This window comes from Durio zibethinus, chromosome 5 (assembly GCF_047325235.1).
Source record: "Durio zibethinus cultivar Kanyao isolate XHJ-2024 chromosome 5, ASM4732523v1, whole genome shotgun sequence".
NCBI classification, from domain to species: domain Eukaryota; kingdom Viridiplantae; phylum Streptophyta; class Magnoliopsida; order Malvales; family Malvaceae; genus Durio; species Durio zibethinus.
Genome location: NC_143166.1, coordinates 4,385,467 through 4,408,234, shown reverse-complemented (window position 1 = coordinate 4,408,234; position 22,768 = coordinate 4,385,467). Strand labels below are relative to the sequence as shown.

Here is a 22,768-nt window from a genome sequence, read left to right as displayed (position 1 = left end):
TAGCCCTTAGGCCTTGCTTTGTGTTTTGTGGTAAAAATTCTAGATTTGAGATGTACCTTTCTACTTCTACATTGGGAAAAAATAGTTTAAACCCAATCAAGCGAATGTTTTTCAGAGTTTAAGCACTTCGCTGAACTCCAAAAGGAAGGGAAAGTTTTTCAGAGTTTCCAAACTACAAGGGCAAACTTCTAAATAATAAGACATAAAAAACAATCACCATTGATGCCCACAAATTATTGTTTTTTTTCCTTTTCCATTTTCACTTGTTTGTTTGCTTTCCTGCCTTCAACTTGCTTATCTTCTACTCCATCACCTCAGCCTCAACTCAGCAGTCGATTCCTTTCACTCTCTTTTTGGCGGCAGGTTGGGTCCCATCCCAATCAAAAAATCTCGTCTGTCTCACTCTCTTTGTCATAAATGCCCATTCTCAACCCAACGTCCCTACTCCTTTCTCTTCATTGTAAGAACAAAAGGAAAAAAAAAAACAACAAACAAATCCTTTGTCATTTCTAAGCTCTTCCTTCTCCTCTTTAAAACCCACATTTTTAATATTCACTAAAAGAAAGAAAGAGGCTTCTCTTTTATTGATCATGAAGAAGCTGGCTCTCTTTGTACTCTTCTTCCTCTTCGGGAACTTGAAACCTGCCCTTTCTCTTTCCCCTGAGGGCCTTTCTCTTCTCTCTTTGAAATCCGCTGTCGACCAACCTGCAGGCCAGTCAGCGTTCGCCGATTGGAACGAGAATGACACGACGCCGTGCAATTGGTCCGGCATTTCCTGCATGAACATAACAGGGTTCGCGGACCCACGTGTTGTAGGGATCGCAGTTTCAGGGAAGAATCTCCGGGGGTATATTCCGTCAGAGCTTGGAACATTAACCTATCTCCGAAGGTTAAATCTTCACCACAACAACTTTTATGGTTCCATACCGGACCAACTTTTCAATGCCTCATCGCTTCATAGCTTGTTTTTGTACGGTAACAATCTGTCTGGTTCTCTGCCTCCCTCGATCTGCAATCCAAGGTTACAAATCCTCGATCTCTCCAACAATTCGCTTTCAGGTACTCTGCCTGAGAATCTTAAGAAATGCAAGCCATTGCAGAGGTTGATTCTAGCTCAAAACAAGTTTTCAGGTGAAATTCCTGATGGAATTTGGCCGGAATTGAACAACTTGGTTCAACTCGATCTTTCGTCCAATGAATTCAACGGAACGATTCCTAGTAGCATCGGAGAGTTAAATTCGTTGTCAGGTACTCTCAATTTATCTGACAATAGCTTGTCTGGTAAGCTTCCGAAAAGCTTAGGTGACTTGCCAGTTGCTGTTAGTTTTGATCTTAGAAACAACAATTTAAGTGGGAAAATACCTGAAACGGGGTCGTTTGCAAATCAAGGACCAACAGCATTTCTACACAATCCTCTTTTATGTGGGTTTCCTCTGCAAAAATCCTGTAAAAATTCCAATATAAGTCCTTCAGGAAGTCAAAATTCGGGTCCTAATGCTGGTGAAAGGCAGAAAAAAAGGTTCAGTGCTGGATTAATTATATTAATCCCAGCGGCTGATGCTGCTGGTGTAGCTTTGGTAGGATTGATTATAGTTTATATTTATTGGAAAAAGAAAGGTTCTTCAAATAGATGTAGCTGCACTGGAAAAGGCAAGTTTGGTCATAATGACAAAGGGAAGCTCTGTTCTCTCTGTTCATGTGCGTGCATCAACGGGTTTCGAAACGAAGACTCCGAATTCGAAGACCTTGAAAAGGGGGAGATATCAAGCAAAGAAGAAGGAGGGCTTGTTGCTATTGATAAAGGCTTCAGCTTTGACCTGGACGAGCTGCTAAAAGCGTCAGCTTATGTGTTGGGAAAGAGTGGGCTTGGGATAGTGTACAAAGTGGTGCTTGGAAATGGGGTGCCGATAGCTGTACGGAGATTAGGCGAGGGTGGAGAGCAGAGATACAAGGAGTTTGCGGCTGAAGTCCAAGCTATTGGGAAGGTTAAGCATCCCAATATTGTGAAGTTGAGAGCATACTATTGGGCCCCTGATGAGAAGCTTCTCATCAGTGATTTTATCTCGAACGGCAATTTGGCCAATGCCATGAGAGGTTAGTTTCTTTCTCCTGTTTTCTTCCCCTCTTTTTGAAAGCAACATTACTGATTCCTGCTTGGATTATTCTAGCAAGCAATTGACCTTTATGACATACACAGGGACTCATTAGGCCTGACAATGCTGTCCCTTTACATTATAATTGTACTCTGGAAATGCCAAAACTTTTCTTAGGTCTTCACTTTTCCGTAGTCATTTGTTGCTCATACGAAAAAGAAACAAAAGAAATACCCAAAGAGGATGAAAGTTTTGATCCTAAAGTTATGGTTTAGTACAAAATTTAGTGGTAAATTACAGTAGAATTTCTAGTTGTTTTCGCTACTGCCTTGTTTGCCTGAAAGAGAAAAAATTGCTAGTTACTGTGGGGTAGAGGATATTTTTTTTTTTTTGGGTATAAAGAAGGTGCTTAGGATCATGGGTGAGAAAAAATTCAAAAATCAATTTGAAATCTAGTGTTCGATTTGAATCAATTTTTTTTTATTCGGATATTAAATATATATATTAGATTCAGATCAAATTTCAGATTAGAAAGTGAAAAATTGAAAAAAAATTATATTGAACCAAATTATATATATTTTAGTTTTTATATATTTTAAATTTTTATAAAATAAAATTAATAATTTTATATCAAAATTTACTTAAATATATTAAAATTTTATATTAAAATAATATATAAAAATTAAAAAATTAAAAACCAATAAATTGATTTGGATCGAATGAAGATTTGATTCGAATTCAGATTATATTTTAAATTTTCATAACATTAAACAATATCCAAAAAAATTAAATTGAATTTGAATTGAACCGAGCTATTATTTAAATTTGCAAAACATCATTTTTTTTAATTGATTATACAAATCAATTGATCTAAATTTTAAAATTGGATAAGTGGCTTGTAGTATCTTATGTAGTGGGTTGATTCTATTACTTGTAAATGAGTGCTACGAAATGTTAGGTCCCTTACCTTTGGTCATGCATCTTATGATAAAATGAAAAGAAAAGAAAAAGAGCATTGACAGGTAATGTATAGGAAATCGTTTTGGCTTTGAGAATTTCAAATCACAAGGGGATGGGTCACAACTCAAGAAGATGACTCACGTGATCTTAGTTTGGATTTAGGGTTTTAATAATCGAAATAAATGCTGAAGCCTTCCCTTGCATGCTTTAGCTCTTCACCATTTAATATATTTATTTTTTTTATCTTTGGGATGGGGACAGATGATAGTGAGGTTAGAGCTCTTATTTTTATTATGTCTTTTTTAAATTTTTTAATCATTAGAAGACAATATATTTATCATTGAGTTTTGACTTTGAGCATCTAATGGTTTCCGCCTTTGTAGATCAAAAAAGATTTATATAGATTTTTTTTTAGATGAAATTTGTAAAATTTTTTAAAATTAAATATTAAAATTTATAAATTGATAAAATTGAATGAAAAAAATTAATAATGTGTAAAAAAATATTAAAAAATTATTTATTATTTATAATTTAAATTTATGATTATATATTTAACAGTGAAAATTTTATTAAAATTTTTATTAAAAATATTTATCTAAAACATATATCAGATTTTATAATTTTTTTATAAAATTTATACACTTGAACTATATATTAAAAACTTTCAATCTATCATTTTTATTTTAAATTTTAATTTTTATTAAATATTTTTAAAAAAAAATTTCACAAACTTCACTTTAAAAACTTTACTTTTAAGTCTTTCTCTGCATTCAACCTTACTTAAAGTGGCTTTGTTCTGGGTATCTACCTCTATAGTTTTTTTTTCTCCTTGACTTTAAACAGAGATTAGATTTTTGGTAAAAAAAAATAGTTTGCTTTTGATTCCATTTTTCATGTTCATTTTCTCCTTTCTTTCTTTATCCCAAAAACAAAAAAAAAAAAAGGTGCCTGGCTTTCTTCCACATGAAGGTCCACTGTTTTGTTCTGTAAAAATCCTCTTGGTGGGACCTGTTGGTCTTCTTTTACCGCGCTCTTGTCTCCATTCGTTGCTCACATGATGCATCAAGTCTTTGACTACTAAAGTGGAAGATTGTGAAGAAATTGTTTAGCACTCTGTTTTGGCTGAAAGGCCAAAACACAGCCATTGTTAGTCACTTCTGAAAATACAGTACTCGTACTAAATCTTTTGACGCGAACTTTGTATACAGAGGGGAAATCACCCTAAAACATTCAAGAAAATGGATTAGGTCCCATTACTTTTTTTTTTCTAGTTAAAAATAGATCCATTTAATTAATAGCAACGGATTAAAAGTGATAGATCTTGTGCATCCGAGACCAATAAAGGTCTTTATCTAAATGTAGATTTGACAATTCATGTATTCTTATCCTGTGTAATATTGATAATTTATGCATTCGTATTGTATTTTATATGAAAATTACATGTCACAGTTCGTGTTAACACGAAAACATGAAATACGTTTTTTTAATTTTGTTAAATTTATTTATAATTTTTATTAAAATTTTAACCGTATCATTTATGTCTTTTATTCGTATCACTTTTGTGTCGTGTATAAAATTATCATGTCCATACAAATGTGACTGAATCTCAAACCATAACACTTGCACTATTATTAACAGCTTGTTTAGAAACTCATTTGAGTGAATGCTTTCTCTGTTCATCCTTTGCGAACACTTTAACTCATAAATGATGTTGTTTATAGCTGATAAATTTGTTTTTACAGGCAGAAATGGTCAACCAACGACAAGCCTCTCATGGTCAACGAGGCTGAAAATCGCAAAGGGAGCTGCTCGTGGCTTGGCCTATCTTCATGAATGCAGTCCAAGAAAATTTGTACATGGAGACATCAAACCATCCAACATTCTCCTCGACAAGGAATTCCAACCTTACATTTCTGACTTTGGCCTCAACAGACTCATTAGCATAACGGGTAATAATCTCTCTTCATCAGGTGGCTTTATTGGGGGACTCCCTTACAAATCAATCCGAACGGAACGAACCAACAATTATGGAGCACCAGAGGCTCGAGTCCCTGGCAGCCGCCTAACTCAAAAATGGGATGTCTATTCATTTGGACTCGTCTTACTTGAACTGCTCACTGGGAAGTCTCCTGAGCTGTCACCAACCGCATCGACTTCCACGGAAGTCCCAGACCTAGTGAGTTGGGTGAGGAAAGGATTTGAAGAAAAAAACCCATTGTCAGACATGGTGGATCCGATGTTGCTACAAGAAGTGCATGCCAAGAAGGAAGTTTTGGCGGTTTTTCACGTAGCTCTTGCATGCACTGAAGCAGACCCCGAGACTCGACCAAGGATGAAATCTGTTTCTGAGAATCTTGAAAGAATTGGAACATAATTAAGAAGTTTTTATTGTTTTGTCTGTGAAAAGAACACGGTCGATCATTTTTGCCCTGGTAAATTTTGCAAGATTGTTGAGATTAACTATTCATTCCCCTAAAAATCATCCGGATTAGGCCCAAGAGTTTCCTGAAAATTAAACATTTTGGTTATACATTTTTGTTTAATTAAATACTTAAAAACATTTTCTTGTTTGCAATATACAGGGCAATGGAATGAGATCCATATATTCTTACTTGCTTGGTGCTTGGTATTTATCTAAATTTTGCATTAAAAGTAATTTATACCTCAAAAACATATTAGGTCTATCAAAAAATTATATCATTTAGCTAATTAACCGGTAATGTTAGATCTTAATCATTATAAAAATTCCATTCTATCATATGCTTATTCATATAACAGCAAGTTAGTAATACAAACCCACAAATCATGCTCCTCAAGCCTCAATTTTGTTATCAAATGTAGTGTAGGTAATCTGAGTTTGAATTAATGGTGTAATCAAGTAGAATTAAATTATTGTCAGATTTAATTTTAAAATTTAAGACTCAAAATTTGATTCAAGTTTGATTGAATTTTATTTTTCATACTTGAGTTCTATCGAATTTGATTCATAATTTATGAGCTTGAGCTACACTCAATAAGTTTGATTAAACTCGTTAAAACTATAAATATAAACGGTAAATACTATATTTTTATCATTATTTATATATACGAATTAAATATAATAAAATATATTTAAAAATAAATGTTTAATAAAATTCATGAATTGTCGAAACAAGTATTAAAATATACTCAAATTTGATTCAACTTATTATAAGTAGTTTGAATTCAAGTTCACCTTAATAATAAATAAATCAAATTCAAATACTTATAGAATTAACTCACAAATAATTTGATTCATTTATATTTATAATTTGAACAAATCTAAAATTAGAAATCAAAATTTTTTTATTTACATACGAAGAGCTATATTATATACTACAAAACATAATTTCCTTCAAATATTTTAATTTAATTTAATTTTTTTAATATTTAAAAAAGAAATCTAAATAGAAAATATTAATTAAATAATCAAAATAGAAATGAAAATTTTTTCAAGTTTCAGCTATTAGTATGTATATGTCATTGAAAATGATCAAATTTAATTTCAAAGTACAAATTAAAGTATTTTTTTTTAAATCGAGAGTACAAGGTGTTGGGGAAAGAAATTACACTTTGAATCTATAAGAGCACATCAAAGAGTTTATACATAAATATTAGATACCATTTGAACTTAAAAGCTTAAGCTATTAGGTTTTTGATCCTTCATGCATATATATAAGATATCTCATTTAAATTTTTTAATGATATGTGATACACCACTTGAATCCAAAAACTTAAGCTATTAGATTTTTTATCCTTTATATATATATATAAGATATCTCATTCAGATTTTTTAATGATATGAGATTTTTTACTCACATGTAAATTATGTCCCAATAATTTTTAATGATGTGAGATTCTTTACTCACATGTAAATCATATCCCAACAAATCTCTTCCATCCAAACAATATATTCCGTTCATTTGTGAATTCAGATCAAATCTCATTTCAACTCTCTCGTGTGAGAAAATCTTATCAACACTTCTTTTGAGCCAACCAATCTCATATCTTTTGGGCTAGTCAACCTTAAATCTCTAGTACGTTTTTGGGACAGACCACAACATTCAATCTTATACCGTGTGAGTAAATCCTATCAACACTTCTTTTGGGCCAGCCAACCTCACATCTTTTGAGCTAGTTAACTTTAAATCTCTAGTGCGCTTTTGGGACAGATCACAGCATTCAACCTTATCACCTTGGTTGTCTCAGTGCTCTCTTAAGCTTACACTTTAGGTTGACTCAACATATTGTCCATTTAGGTATTTCGTTTTTGTATATTATCAAATACTAGCCGCATCAAAGTCAAACTTTTAATATCGGTGTTCGAATATATGAAGTTGATGGATGCGATAAGCTTTCGATCTGTCAATAATCTCTTTTAATATCGATGTTTGAGTACATGAAGTTGATGGATGCGACCAACTTTTAATCTGTCAACAATCTCTCTCTATTAACATTATTAGGACTCGAACTGGTGACTTCTCGAACTCATGACTTTTAGTTCTGATATTACTTGTTGGAGAGATAAATCACATTTAAAGTTTATAAGAATACATCAAAGAGCTCATACATACATATTAAACACCACTTGAACAAAAAAATTTAAACTATTAGATTCTTAAGTTTTTTATCTATATATAAAATATTTCATTTAAATTTTTTAATAATTTAAAATTATTTATTTACATGTAAATCATATCTCAACGAAATGTTTCAAATATTATTTCAAGTAGTGCAGGTTGACACTGTGATTAATTTTTCAAAGAATTTTCATTTATATATATATATATATATATATATATATATATATATATAAAAGAAACAAAGAATTTTGATGTGGCGCGTCCCGATTCGTCGGGAGAAGTCATATTTTACCTCCGCCAATTTAGCTCCAAGAATCAAACCGCTCTTTCTTCTTTGACAAAAAAAAAGAAAAAACCGTTATTTCTTGGCTTCTCGGGTTCGGATCCTCACTAGCCGAAAATCCGATCCTCTTTTTCAGCTCTCTAAAAATTCGATTTTGATCCAAACCAAGCCGATTTTTTTGTTTCTCTAGGGTTTCTGAATTGAGAAAATCAATCAATCCAAGACGGATCCTAAAACATGGTAAGAAAAACCTAACTTTTTAATTTTCCAAATTTGAGAAATCGCTTTCTTATTCTTTAATTTTCGAATCAGTGAAAATTAACGTTTTTGATGTCCGATTTCAGTCGGCACTCTTCAATTTCCATTCATTCTTAACGGTAGTGGTATTGGGAATCTGCACCTGCACTTACTTGAAGATGCAATTCCCAGCAATCCTTGAACAAAGAACTGGGTATGCCCTCTCCCTCTCTCTTCGTAATTTACTTCTCTTTGCTTTATCATTTGTTAGTAAATAGTTCTCATTACTATATTGGCATTTGATTTGAGCTTTCGTTTTTTTTGTTAAATGAAAATTGAACTTTATTTGTTGGCAATTGAATGTTAAATTGTGTGTCTTGGCAGAATGGTTGCTTGTGTCCAACAGTTCAAGTCGTGCAGTTAGTTTCACGGTGTTCGTATAGTTGTTTTAGCTTTGTAATTTGGAATAACTAACTTTGAACTGAAAATTTTTGAGACTGGGGATGTTGGGGCGGTTGCTATTATCACCAAGTGTTTGTGGAACTAGATTTCCCCTTTTGTGTACACCAGCCATTGCACAAAGAAAATAAAATAGAAAGAGAAACAAAGACAGATGATTCCCGTTACTATTTAGATTTTTGCCTTCCCTGGTTTTTGAGCAGTCAAATTTACTTCTTTTTCTAGTATTATTTTACCATTAGCCCTGTTTAAAATCTTTACATATGTCTTGATTTTGATGCAATTTTGCAATTAAATTCAATGTTTTTGGTGGTGGCAAATTTAGTCACATTGATATAATTGTCAGTTTTGCTACTGGTGAAATTAAAGTATAGTTCTCAGTCTTAATAGGGTTTTGGTTATCTTTTTCTTCTTCTTGGATAACTTCAACTTCTTGCTTTCTTTTGCGCTGAAGAGGTAAGATTAATTCAATTTGCATGACTCCAGTTAATCTTGGCATTCTTTGTCCTTTTTTTTTGCTATCAAAACTTGTTATTTCATTGTTTCTATTTCCAGCATTTATAGGTGTTAATTCAGTGTCGTAGTTCATTCTTGTTGAGAATGGAGCTAATATGGTATAATATGCTTATTTGACAGGTTTCGTGGTTTCTTTTGGAAGGCAGCCAGAATAGGTGGGTCTTCTTTTCAGCTTGGTTTACTTCTTTCTGTATCATTGGAATATTCATGCTTATATTTTCCCCCTTGCAAATCTTCTTTGGACATATATGTCATCCATTTAATCTTTTGGGGTTGGGGTGATTTGTAATGCACAAATGGGTAACAAGTGGTGGGCTCACCTGGAGAGTTTCTTTTCAAGGCAAAGATAAAAAGAATATCAACTTAAAGTTTATCAGCTATAAAGCCTTCAAATTAGTTGATAATAGATACGATAGTTAATTGCCGGAAAACGCATGATGATAATTTCTATGATACCAAAATAAAGCTGGAAAGGAGAATAAAATGAAAAAGATATTTAGATCTATCTTATATTTCAATAAAGGAACTATAGAGCACTTGTGCCTTATTTTAGGTGGTAAATTGATGGGGATTGAAATGGGGCTAAGGTGCAATGGTAATGCTGTAGGTTTAGGTTTAAAATCTCAGAGTTGCGAGTTGGAATTTGATGGTCTTGATATTTTGCCTGAAAGGAAATGGACAACAATAATGATGAAATTGAACGGCAGCCATAGCCATGGGGTTTTAGGTCAGGTTATTTTCACATAAGAATAAGTTGTTGATGCTTCATCTATTTTTGCAATCATTGGCATGCTTGGGTGCTGCATTAGCTAGAAGCAACTGAGTTCTTTTCCATGTGTTAGTTCATATGGCAACTGATATGTCATTGACTCTGACGTTACTGCCTGATTTGGTGTGAATGAACAATGAATGTTGTAATAATTGATATCAGATTTTGTTAGATGGAAATCCATAATGAGATACTAGAAATATGTACACGCACCATGTGGGTGGAAGAAAAATAAATTATGTGAAAAAATATATATTTTAGAAGAGAAAAAGAAGTTAAGTATGGGTAGTTTTTTTAAGAAGTTGGTAGTTTTTTAAGTAAAAATTAGTAATTTTTTTGGAAATGTATTATATAAAAACTTGAAAGACATGTTATGTGGGATAAATATTTCATTTTTACCCAATAATTCTTGCCTAAAAACAAATATGTATTTTCCTTCTCCTGACTTAAAAGTAAAAGTTGCTTCACAAGTGTTTCTTAAAGTAGTATGTGTCCTGGACTCCTTTTTATTTTAAAGTTTGTTTCTTTGGAGAAAATTAGGAATATATTTTGGATTCGATCAGTGAATCCATACACAAAAATGATGTGGAACTTTAGTTGAACAATTTTGGAATGTAGATGCGCAAAAAAGATCAAAATAAATTAACTTTTGTTACCCTTTTATTAGCAACGCTGTGTAACCTTGGGGACTAACATTTATGTTTCTTGAATCAGGTGAAAGATTAAGTCCCTGGGTGGCTATTGGATGCTTCACAATGGGTGTTTCAATAATATTTTTCTGAGTGACGAGCGCCATCCAGTTGTTCTGAAGTGGGATCCATTTTTTCCATGTAGACAAATGTTTTTCTTGTCAAAATTTGACATGTTTAAAGGGTTTGTATGATGATAAGAGTTATGATGACACTGTTGCTAGAACTATATACAAACTTATTTGAAATGTATCTGAGCATTCTTTGGCAGATTATTTATTGATTATTTTTCAGTGCGTCTTCTCTGCTATACTACCATACATATGCCTATTACATGCTCGATGCAAAGATGCAGGCCATGGAATTCAGAAGAAGATAAGAAGAGAAAGAAAAGATCAAACTGAAATCAGTGCAGCAGGTTACTTAAAGCGGACAGGAATACAAGCAATGACATAAACAGTGAGTTTATCCTTGAATCTCCTCAAAATCACTACCTTTTCGCCACTCCAATGAAATGCAGATATGATAATCTTCTTGATAGGTTTCTTTCCACTGTTGCTTTCTTTGGTGACAGTCACTGTTTCTTCATTGTTTTCTTCATCATCTTCACCCCAGTGAAGAGGATAGCTCCGCAAAAACGCTCTTCTGTTATTGTAGTCTTCATTGCGAAAGCTCCTAGTTCTCATCCCATCTCCCTCTATCCCTTCGCAATCCATACCTAAGAATATACTTACTTGGTGCCTGATCCTGAGAATTGTCAGATTAAGCTGGCTCTTTTATATATATATATATATATAGTTGGTAGAGGGATAAGGCCCGAGTGTGTGAGATGGCCGAAAGGGAGCTGCGTGGCTGACAAGATGACAAGGACATAAAAGTAGGAAGAGATAACCTGAAAATGATGGCAAAATCTTTTTACAGTACTTGGTTTTTTCCAATGTTCCGTAGGAATATATCTTCCATTATAATTTTTATCACGCTTTTGATTTTCTGCGATGCTACTTTGGTGGGTTTTGTTTGTAAATTAGATATATTTTTAAAAACATTATTTGATATATTATCAGTGAAGTTTTTCAATTCTATAAGCAAATTAGGCATGTCTTACTTTTTTTTTTTAATTTTTTTAAACATATCATATATTTTATTAATTCTGCAATTAGAGTTAAAAATTATATTGATAATGTATTAGATAATTTTTTTGAGTGAATTTTTTATATATTTTTAAATTTAAGTTAAATATTTAACATAACATTAAATTTTAAATCATGTCCTATTATTCTTGTTCATTATCATTTTAAATTTGTTAATAACTTTTTATCTTCGCATACTCATGAGATTTGTTGTCAATGTTCCTTCGTAGGAATAATAAAACTTTTCACTTTTATCATATCTATACAAAAAGAATTTATGATTTGCCGTAAAGGGACAGTAGATTTCCAAAGCATCCTTCTGTGGAACTTGGATATCTAAGTCAGAGAAGAACACTAAGCAGCAGTTAAGGCACGTTAAGATCTATGAATAGTTTATAGAAAAAGAATAAGACGGAAAATTCTATGAAGTCTTCTGTTTGAAAAAAGAAATTACAAGGGTTATTTTTTTTTAATGAATTTGGATGAATTTTTCAACAATTTTGCAACTGTAGGAGTTTTTTATTAAATTATTATATGCACCCATTGACACTTGGGCTTGTTTTGCTAAATCTTTGTTTAATGTGGCATAGCACCCTAATAAAAGGCCCAACTCATCCATCAGTTCAGGGCCTAAGAGTGAAAAAGGGCGACCTCTCAGTCCTCGGTCCTTCGCCATTCCACCGCCCTTGAATTTTCAGTTTAAAAAAAGACTCCATATGGACTTGTAGAGTGAAAACTTTCAGGCTCCATCGCTCCATTTCTTTGTCGATCAACGCAAGAAAAAACACTACTCTACTTAATCACTAGAATCTCTCCGCCTTTAATCTGAGAATGACCGGAGGCGGTCGACGAAGCGCTCGAAGCAGAGGTAAAACCTCCACCAATGTCAACGAAGATGAAGATAAAGATGCTCTCCACAAAACTAAACCAAACTCCAAGCTCCGCCGAGTTAAAACTCAAGATCACGGCAACGCGCTTCGAATCCTTAACGCTAATCTTAAAGCCATGCTAAGTTTCGGCATCGTCGCTACCTTGATAATCTTCTTCTTATTGAATCATCTCATTAGTCCAGCTGAAGACGCTCGGAGACCTAGAGTTGTCACTCCATTTCCCGCTCCCAAAATCATGGACTTACCTCAGGTACTCGGAAAGTAAATCACTATCCAGTTTTTTTTTTCTTTCTTTTTTAAAATAGAAGTTTTAATATAAATGTAAGCATATATTGAGTATTTGTTTTTTATACGTATATGTACGTATTTGGTAATGGAGGATTAGATTTGTTACAGTTTCAAGGCGAGCATAAGGAGAGCTTATACTGGGGAACTTATCGTCCTAATGTTTATTTTGGAATTCGTGCTAGGTACTATCATATTTTGCATTCCTTAAAACTTGATAAGTTATGCTTTATAAATTTGAATAGAGGATATGAAAATCAAGTGGATAATTGTATGGTAATTATTTTGCTTTAAAATGATTGTAATTGGTGGGCGTTGATTGGCAATTGTAACTGGTAGGACTCCTCGGTCTTTAATTGCTGGGCTAATGTGGATTGGTATAAAGGATGGGAGGTATTTCGTGCGACACGTGTGCCAAGATTCTGATGGACTGAGCACATATGGTTGGACACGTCATAATGGACGTGATTTTGGACATCAACTTCTGGTTGACCAAGATATGACTTTAGCAACAAGTTTCTTGAAATCAAAGATGGATGGCAGCGGCTATGGAGGAGATTGGGCAGTTAGAATTGATGTGCGAAGTCAAGGGTATGTTGCTTGATCTGTTATTTTAAGCATTTATGTTGTTAATTGCATATGTTCAACTTGGTGGTTTTATTTAATTACTTTTAGAAGATTTATTGCTAAGAGAAACATCTTTCCTTAGTAAGAATGCCACTGACAAACCTGATTGAGATATGAAGGACCTTTTGGGACTGCGTTGTCTGACTGGCACTTTGTATGAGCTGACTTGATCATTTGGGCAGTCCATGGTAAACTAAGAACATATGTTTTATGTTTGATATATTTGAATTTATTTTATTGTTATCAGTAGGCGATTCCTCATGCAGACATGTGCAATTTTCTTGGAGAAATTTTGGCTATTAGATATTGTGTGGCTATTAGAAATAAGATAAAGGGCAGCCAGAGGAGAATGCTGAAGCTGATTTTTGACTGCCCAAGAAAAATATTAAATAAAAGAAGAAATATACATTTGTAAATGTATTAAACTGATAATGAAGTATGTGGCTTAAAATTTTTTGTGGTTTGCAATTTTCAATTTTAGGTCTAGAATTCTTTAGGTAAATTAATGCATCGAAGTATATATTTGCCCATATAGCTTGCCCTACTCTTGAAGAATGAGGCTTATGATCACCATTTCGTGAGGTTAATGGAAGACCTGACCAATTATAACTAGTAGAAACATTTCTCCCTCTCTACATTCTCCCTTGCATTCCTACTTACGTGTTTATTTTCAAGCTAGAATGACAAGGTGTGCTGAAAATGTCTACAGTACATATTTACTTCCATGCAGAACACAATGATTTTGAGAGCATTCTTGGTTCACTATTCAAATTTCTTGTCCAATCATTTTTATCATGTTCAATTTTACATATCTAGGTGGAATGACGAGATGAAGAAAAATGTGCAACTTTTTTTCTATTTGGCTGATGAAGATGGAAATTCTCTAAGTTTAGGTAGAGATATCTTGGACATTCACAGGAATTCTCTCCTGGCATCAGGGTTGCGAACGGACATTGGAGGTTGGCAGCTACATCTAAAATCAAAGGTAAATTGGTAATTGAATGACAGAGTTCTATTTGATTGAAAATTTTGTTCTAATGAATGTATATTAGTTCATATAGTAGGAATTGCTCTTGGCCTACTTGCCATTTGTGCTACCAAAGCAACTCAGAGTCATGTTTTTGCTGGTTAGCATTTAGGAAAGTGACTGGCCTAAATTTCTCATCATTATAATTTGTCTTCTGTTGCTTCAAAATCATACTTCTTACCAATGCCCAATATTTATGTGAGTTTCTTAGTTATGTTACAATTTTTTTTGGCACAAGGGAGGCTGCAACCTATGGATAGGGGGAAGGGGTTGTAGGTGCTAGAATTTGAATACCAGACCTGCTTATTGCCACCTCTTAAAGGGGCTACATGAACCAATTGGGCTGAGCCCCAGGTTCAGTTATATTACAAATTTGAGTACTGTGGATACAAACAAAAAAAACCTGAATTATATTAGCTAATTAATTTGTCTTCTCTGGTTGAATGTCAACATGAAAATAGCTTATAACTTCTATGCTCCTATAATATTTTTTGAAATAGTTAATTTATTAATCAAGTTTCCTGCTAAACCTGTCTCCAATTGCTTGTAATGGTTCAATATTTGGATTGTGCTCAATAAAAATACTGGACTTCAATGAACTTTTGTTTTCCATAGTTTTTTACTTGGTAGTTGATGCTGATATGGAGCCAACTTTCTTATGTTTTCTTTTGTAGACTGATTTGGAAGTACATTATTCTGGTTTCAGGACACCTCATATCCACAATTTGTCTGATCTTGTCCGGGAAACCCTTGCCTCCCAAGTGTGTTAGAATTTCATATGAATCCTACATTTTCTTCAGTTGTTGGAGAATTGGACAAAATATTGTTTTGGTTTTTAACGGTTCTTTTTGTAACTTCTCTTGTTTTTTTATCTCTTACCAGTTAATGAGATTTAGTCGGCTGCAGCTACCTGATATCATTGAGAGTTCTTCAAACATCTTAGTTTTTCAGGTATCTTATGTAAACACAAATGGGTACTACTTGTCTGGAAACATTTTACATTCTTGAAGTTAACTTTGGTTTGTCTTTCTTGTCTACCTCGGTTTTCAATTGCTGTTCAGATTTCTGGGAGGATCCCACTGGAAACAGATATTGTCTTTGTATCTGGAACTGGTATAAATTCAACAGGAGAAGAACGCATGAGCAATCTTGCAGGTTTCTTTTATACCCATAATATAATTATTGTTAATTTAAGAAATTTGAACAGTATATAGGGTTTTTTTTCTTACACATAAGCAATCTTCATACTTTGTTATCTTTTATATTAACATTTTGGATTTAAAATTTTTGGATCTGTTTTTCAGGTTCAAGTTTCTTTTGGAACTTGATTCTATAATATTGTTTGCTGCTTAGATTTTTTTTAATTTTCTATTAAAAATTTTTTGTTCTGGGCCTTTCCTGACTTTGCAGGAAGTTATCTGATTACAAGGTTCTTGTAATTTTCAGTTATAATCTTTTTCCTGTGCTGTACTAATTTAGGTATGTCATTGACCAATCAACTAAAAGAGAAACGAGGAGAATTTGATGCCAAATTTGAGAATTGCTTTCGGCTTGTGGACAAGGTATTGATTTTTTTTAAATAACTTCATTCTTCTGCATGTTTTTTGGTTCTTCACATTTTATTACTTATTTTTTGATCTCTACACAACTCTCTTTCCTAAATTGTCTTGCTGCCACTTTGATATCCCTTCTATTCATTCTAGGTCATGTAGGAGAAGAAATAAAATTGCTTTTTTTTTTTTTTTCATGTATTGTTTTATCAATGTCTGGAGTTGTTTAGAATCTTTATCCTTGACTGAAGCTGCTTTAAATTTAAGTTATTGAATCATCTAATGCGTTGTTTTTTGAGTATGTTGTTGAATAAAGAGACTCATTGTCTCATGTCAGGTATTTCTGATGCTAACTTCCCCCATGCTTTATAGAAATGACATTGTTCTGCCTTATGTATCAATCCTGATAGTTTACTTGGGAAAGGAATTTTGTCTAGTTACATAGCTTTTGGGCAATTATTTTCAAACTCAACAGACTGAACTATCATATCCTCCCTTTTTTAGGATAAGTTTGATTGACACAGTGTCGTGATTTATTGTTTTGGCAATTAAGAGTTCACTAATACATTAGAAAGATGCCCTCTCCTTGGCATTCAAGGTCTATCAGTAGCCATTAAGATTTGTTTTTCTTTTCCCTCTGCAGTCCTTCCTTTTTGTCTGCAGTGGTGTTAATTTTGCCATTCTGGGAAGTCTTTGATGTTGTAGCATTGCACTTGCAGCTTGATTCTAAATCTATTACCGTGGGCAAGGCCGCTATTGGAAATATGTTGGGTAGCATTGGCTACTTCTATGGGCAATCTAAAATTTCTGTTCCCAGAAATTCTAATGTGAGTGACTTACAATTTTTTTTTATTTATTATTGTTATATGTAACCTAAGGTCTTTTGTAGGGACATTTTACTTGTTGCTTGATCATTCTAGTCATTATATTTCTTTTTGGAATAACTTATGTTTTGCTTGGTCCTAACTGTCTAATTCATGCCCCAAGAACATAGTTTAGATTATTCGCTTTTGCTTAGTTGATTTTTCAGTTCACTTTAATAATTTTGCAAGAGCCAGATATTCAATAAGCATCAGGGAGTATGATTATTACATTGGATTCTGAGAGTTCTGCAGATGTATGTTTGCTTGGCTCCAAGTAACAACTTGTTGGTAGCAGTTTCTTTGTCCAAAATGCTTCCTGTTGATGCAGCTGTCATATCATTGTCTTTCTTTACCAGGTCCTTAACAGTAAAACTAAATTTAGTTTTATATGATGGTTTATCATTCAGTTCTCTTCCTTCAGGATCTCCGCTGTACTTCTTATTTGAGTAGTTGCAGGGGTTCTATTACCAAAGATAAAGGACTAGGAAAGACCAGGAAAATATAGTGATCAGATACTAGGTTCTTGCTGTTTGTTAACTTGGTCCATGATTGTTTGTGCGTATGTGTTTCTGTGCTATTTCCCCCTTTTTACTTTTCATTTGTGCTTCTCTCCATTAAAAAAAAGGAAAAATTTGCTAGAGCTTGTACTTATTAGTTATGATCATTAATAAGCAATCACTTGTTTATATTGTCGGACAATGTCATACAGTGGGGTATATCTCTTGCAGATTAAAAGTCATGATGATTTTCTTCTATATTGGCCAGCTGAGCTATACACAGCTGTTCCAAGTCGACCAGTCTTTCCTAGGGGATTTCTCTGGGATGAAGGTTTTCATCAACTACTAATCTGGTTAGTTGCACATTTTTGTAAGATAAACTTCTTGTGCCATTGTCCTAAATGTATTTCTTCAGTATACCACACAATCTATAGTTTGATAGGATGTATCATACTTATGCTTGGGGCATGTACTTGCACATGTCCAAAAATGTTGAGCAGGCGTTGGGATCTTCATATAAGCTTGGATATTGTAGGACACTGGTTAGATCTGATAAATATCGATGGCTGGATTCCTCGTGAGCAAATTTTGGGTGCTGAAGCACTAAGGTAACTTGCTGTAATTTCATAGTTCCAAGTTATATCAGGTGATATAATTCTGAGGTGTTCTGTGCTTTAATTGCAGTAAAGTTCCTGCTGACTTTGTTCTACAACATCCAAGTAATGGAAATCCTCCAACACTTTTTTTGGTTTTACTTGGTAAGCTGTTTTCAAATTGAATTATGCTATAATGCTGTGGGGAGGGGGGAGCTGATTTAAGTCCATCAACTCATATGACATAGAAGGATTACTTCATTGTCATGAAAAAATTGCCACAATGATAATTCATGAATGTTGTAGGATTTGGTCCTAGGCTTTCTTGCAATGGTATGCTTTTCAGCCCAGTGCATAACTGGATGGTAATCTACAAATACTGGTTTAAATGACTAAAAATTATTTTCCTTAAAGTGAATAGGAGGCGTTTTAATCTAAATTCAGTCGGTTATTTTCTGAAAGGAGAGCAATTTTGAGCAAAGTAGTCAGTACCTTACCAGTGGACATATCTTTTTTCTGGCACTGGTAGTCAGTACCTTACCGGTGGACATACCTTTTTTCTGGTACTGGTACGTACCAGTACTGGTGTATTTACTGTTTCGGGTTTACTGACACTTAAGAAAATTTTTTCATATATGTACATTCACATATTATATATATATATATATATATATATGCATTATTTTTCCTGGATTATGATTCTCTGGACATGATGTAAAATGTAGTCTAAAATTGTCTCTTCCAGATCTTGTTAATGGTATAAAGAAGAACAAGTTCACAGCCACTGAAAGCAATGAGATCCTTTCCTTCCTAGGACAGGCTTTTGTTCGACTTGAAGCATGGTTCCAGTGGTTCAATACTACCCAGTCAGGTATATTACTAGTATTTTATTTTTAGGAGGGTGTCGGCAAAAGGAATATTATTATGGCAGCGGTGATCATTCCATTTTTATTATTATTATTATTATTTTTTTTGGGGGGTGGGGGTTGGGTTGATTTGGGCTGGGTTGAGATTTTGATCAATGCTGATGAAGTTTATCAAGCACTAGAACTGAGTTTCTGTCATCAGTTTATTTATTTGCATCTGCAATGGCCTTATGATAGTACGTTAAATTTAAAGAATGCAGAGCCAGACCAAACTTTGGCAGGTTCTATCTAACCATACTCACAGCATTTATCCCTTGGGTGTTGTGCCATATTTCTAGTCATAACTTTTCCAAAGCAACCAGTTAAGGATAAATGGCAATATGGTTGAGGTTTAAGCAATGCTATTGACAATGTAGCTCAAATTCATACAAAAATAAACAACTAAACTAAAAATTATTAAAATTTTTGCATTGGATTTGCTGGTAGAATGGTAATAGTAAATTATTAACATGTAAGAACAGAAAATATGGCTGGGGTTAAGGCTTTCTTGAGTTTGTTACGCAAGAAACTTTTTGGAAGCACATTCTTTGAATTGATTTTCTATATTAGATATTTATCAGTGTTTTCTAGGTTCATCAAATGCCTTTGCCATGGATACTTGGAGTAGGCATTTTGAATTGTTGGGAACTTGAGATAATGGAATTTGGCCGTTTCTGACACCACCCCTCTTTTCTACTATTATTTTTATGGTTACAGGGAAGTATAGTGGTAGCTATTACTGGCATGGGAGAGACAATGCAACAATTCGTGAACTAAACCCACAGGTTCTATGTTGGAGCATTTCATGACATTGACAGTTCTAAATATACATAACTTTTTGCTTTCTTTTGAAGCTTTTAACTAGTAAATGATTTTATATTTTTCTCAGAACATGCCATGTTAGCTATGTTTCTGTAAAAATACATGCTTTTCTCACTGAGCTTGGGCCTGGGGTCCCAGCAACAATAATGTTTTCAGGATAGGCTGCGGCTGTTTTGGCATGATGTATCAGTAACTTGGCTTGCAAAATCTAATTCCTCGAACTGTTTAAAACAAAAAATTTTTACTATTTTTGGATTTGGGGCTACTGATTGTATGTTTTAGGTGTAGTTGGATTCTGACCTTACCTAAAGGCCTAAGGGCTTTTTGAATCCAAGGTTTTGGAGATAAGTCAGTTTATCCAAGCTTTTTGTGGAGCTTTGGGTTGCACTGACAGTTTACCTTTTTCATATTACATTATATAAGTTTGATTTATTAAAAATAAATAAATTAAAAAATTAAAAAAAGGGCTTCTTTATAAAGACATCTGTAGTAAATGGAATGGTTTCTGCTGTCTCCAGACACTGTCCTCTGGGCTGGACGATTATCCTCGTGCATCACATCCAACTGAAGATGAGCGTCATGTGGATCTTAGATGTTGGATGGTTCTTGCAGCAGATTGCATGGATTCGATTGGAAAATTGATTAATAAGGAAAACAAACCTGGAAAGGTAGAAATATGGTAATGAGAAAAAGCATCCTCAATGTAAATTTAACTATTAATAGTAGATCTTGAAACGAATTAGTGCAGGAGTATGGTTCGATAGTTAAGCTGCTTTCGGACTTTGATACCCTGAATCAGGTTTGTGTTTTATCATTGTGTTGTCTGAATTGCTTTCTTATTACTTTCAATGCGTTTAATGGGTGATAGACAACTCTTTATAGTATTGCTATTCTACACAGATTTCCTTTTTTTCTTTCCTCCCATCTTCTTTGCAAAGAGCAGAATATGAAAGTGTGTTAGAATATTTTTCAAGATACACCAGACAATCCTACTAATTGCTCTTAGTTTTTTCTTGTCTCACTTGTCTTGATGTTTTACCAGATGCACTTTGACCGTGCTTCTGGAACTTATTTTGATTTTGGAAATCATACAGAAAAGGTATGCTGCTTGCATCTTGCTTTTTTTAGATAAAGGATATTTATCTTGTAATTTGTTCAAAAATAAATCTAACATCTTACATATTTTCCATTTTATCTGTGGCATTATATGCTGATGCACTTACTTGTTAAACTGTTGTTACTTAGTGATATGTTTTTGTAGTTTCTGCCCCTTGTGCTCATTAGTTGATAATTTGAACAAGGCTCACTTATTTAGTGCACATTTAAAACATTATCTTAAGCAAACAATTCCTTTTTGGGCATTGAAATTTCCTGGGCTGTTCTGTGCCTGTTATCATAAATGGAGTGTGTCAACATTTTGATTCAACAAGCTAAAATGTCACAACATTACATTGTGAATATGGATTTTCTTCTGCTAAGTATGTTGTCATGCCATTTGCTTAGATCTCAGGTTGTGATTGAGTTACCCCTTTTTTTCTTTTTCATTGCAATTAGCTCTCTGCTGGTTCGTATTATAGGTCCGTTTAACTTGGAAAGAAGTGATGGTAGGAAATAATCATGTGAATCAAGAGCTTGTTCGGGAGGTATTGGAAAAGCCGGAGCTGAAATTGGTTCCTCATGTTGGTTATGTTAGCCTTTTCCCATTTATAGCAAGAATTATTCCACCTGTAAGTTTCCTAGATGGTCTAATGGCCGAATTTATTCTCAGTTTGTGCTTTTTCTATGTTGTCTTTGTAAACAGTTTGAAGCTCTTGTTATCTTTTTTACTTTTCATTCATCATTATAGATTTCTTATGCTTTACTTTTTTTTTTAATAGAATTCTCATATTATACTTTGTTTGCACAGGAATCATGGATTCTGGAAAAGCAGCTAGACCTCATTTCAAACCAGAGCATCTTGTGGACTAATTATGGACTCCGATCGCTTGCAAAAACCAGGTAATCCAGAAAAATATATTACTAGTTTTTCTGTTAGGTTTAATGCAATGAATACTTTATCTTCTTGATTTATTTGCTTCAATAAATCTGAGTGTCTCTTGCACATTTTCTTGGATGCCATAGCTCCTTGTACATGAAATACAACACAGAGCACGAGGCACCTTATTGGAGAGGTCCAATTTGGATGAACATGAACTACATGATTCTTTCTTCACTCCGGCATTACTCACTAGGTAAACGACTCCCCTCTCGCACCCCTTCACCCGAAAACTGCCACAACATTAAGAACAGGAAAACAAATGAAAGGAAGAAAGTTAATACTTTTCCTTTATCTTTGGTTTCTGCTGATCTACCGTGTAATTGTCTGCAGAGAACGGACCGTACAGAGACAAAGCCAAAGCCATTCATGATGAGCTGAGACACAATTTGATAAGGTACCCATTCACATTCTGTCCACCTTACTATGCTCAAGCTAAACCGTTTCTTAAGTTCAATTCAAATACTTTTGCTACAATGTTGCAGAAATGTAGTTAAAAACTATCACCAAACTGGATTCTTGTGGGAACAATATGATCAGGAGAAGGGAAAGGGACAACGTTCACGTTTATTTACTGGTTGGACATCGCTTGTGCTATTAATCATGGCGGAAGCTTACAATGAAATGTAGGATATTTCAATCTTAAATACTAAAAAAGTCTTTGAATTATTTTACTTTTTTAAATAAGCTTTTATACTTTTATCATATCTAAAGAAGTCTTTATCTTTTGATTTTCATGTAAATAAATTCTTATTTCAAACCAAAAATTAACTGTGTTATAAGCTTAATGTAATTCATACAAATTTAGTCATCGTGTTAAATTAATTTGATAATTTTAATTTAATTATTAATTTTGTTAAATTTTTTCATAAAAACAAAAATTGATGTTATAATTGATTTGTTTATGTGGTTGTTGACTTTATTAATGTGTTGTTTT

At 33.5% G+C, this 22,768-nt stretch overlaps 4 protein-coding genes across 8 annotated transcripts; 3 read left to right on the top strand and 1 right to left on the bottom strand.

Moving 5' to 3' along the window:
• The first annotated feature begins 169 nt into the window (after nt 1-169).
• On the top strand, nt 170-5,670 carry LOC111282461 (receptor protein kinase-like protein ZAR1). The gene is made up of 2 exons (XM_022870550.2): nt 170-2,094; nt 4,796-5,670. The coding sequence occupies exons 1-2, from the start codon at nt 591-593 to the stop codon at nt 5,425-5,427; spliced, it is 2,136 nt and encodes a 711-aa protein (XP_022726285.2). The 5' UTR covers nt 170-590; the 3' UTR covers nt 5,428-5,670.
• Nucleotides 5,671-7,953: 2,283 nt separating this feature from the next.
• Nucleotides 7,954-10,900, top strand: LOC111281981 (uncharacterized). The gene is made up of 4 exons (XM_022869830.2): nt 7,954-8,177; nt 8,282-8,388; nt 9,270-9,304; nt 10,633-10,900. Exons 1-4 carry the CDS (start codon nt 8,175-8,177, stop codon nt 10,698-10,700), a joined length of 213 nt encoding a protein of 70 aa, XP_022725565.2. The 5' UTR covers nt 7,954-8,174; the 3' UTR covers nt 10,701-10,900.
• Nucleotides 10,901-10,927: 27 nt separating this feature from the next.
• Nucleotides 10,928-22,692, top strand: LOC111281979 (mannosyl-oligosaccharide glucosidase GCS1-like). 5 transcript variants are annotated; one of them, XM_022869826.2, is made up of 23 exons: nt 10,928-11,066; nt 12,328-12,877; nt 13,024-13,097; nt 13,252-13,503; nt 14,356-14,524; nt 15,241-15,327; nt 15,449-15,517; nt 15,628-15,721; nt 16,046-16,128; nt 16,836-16,943; nt 17,708-17,829; nt 17,977-18,084; nt 18,161-18,234; nt 18,815-18,940; nt 19,692-19,759; nt 20,315-20,464; nt 20,545-20,595; nt 20,839-20,895; nt 21,374-21,523; nt 21,703-21,794; nt 21,918-22,027; nt 22,165-22,228; nt 22,317-22,692. In XM_022869826.2, exons 2-23 carry the CDS (start codon nt 12,569-12,571, stop codon nt 22,459-22,461), a joined length of 2,562 nt encoding a protein of 853 aa, XP_022725561.2. In that variant the 5' UTR covers nt 10,928-11,066; nt 12,328-12,568; the 3' UTR covers nt 22,462-22,692. The 5 variants fall into 5 exon arrangements, with proteins under 5 accessions (XP_022725561.2, XP_089616816.1, XP_022725562.2 ...); XM_089760690.1 differs by lacking the exon at nt 15,241-15,327; XM_022869827.2 differs by lacking the exon at nt 16,836-16,943.
• Nucleotides 11,006-11,335, bottom strand: LOC111281980 (uncharacterized). Its single transcript, XM_022869828.2, has one exon. The coding sequence runs from the start codon at nt 11,321-11,323 to the stop codon at nt 11,027-11,029; it is 297 nt and encodes a 98-aa protein (XP_022725563.2). The 5' UTR covers nt 11,324-11,335; the 3' UTR covers nt 11,006-11,026.
• Nucleotides 22,693-22,768: the final 76 nt, after the last annotated feature.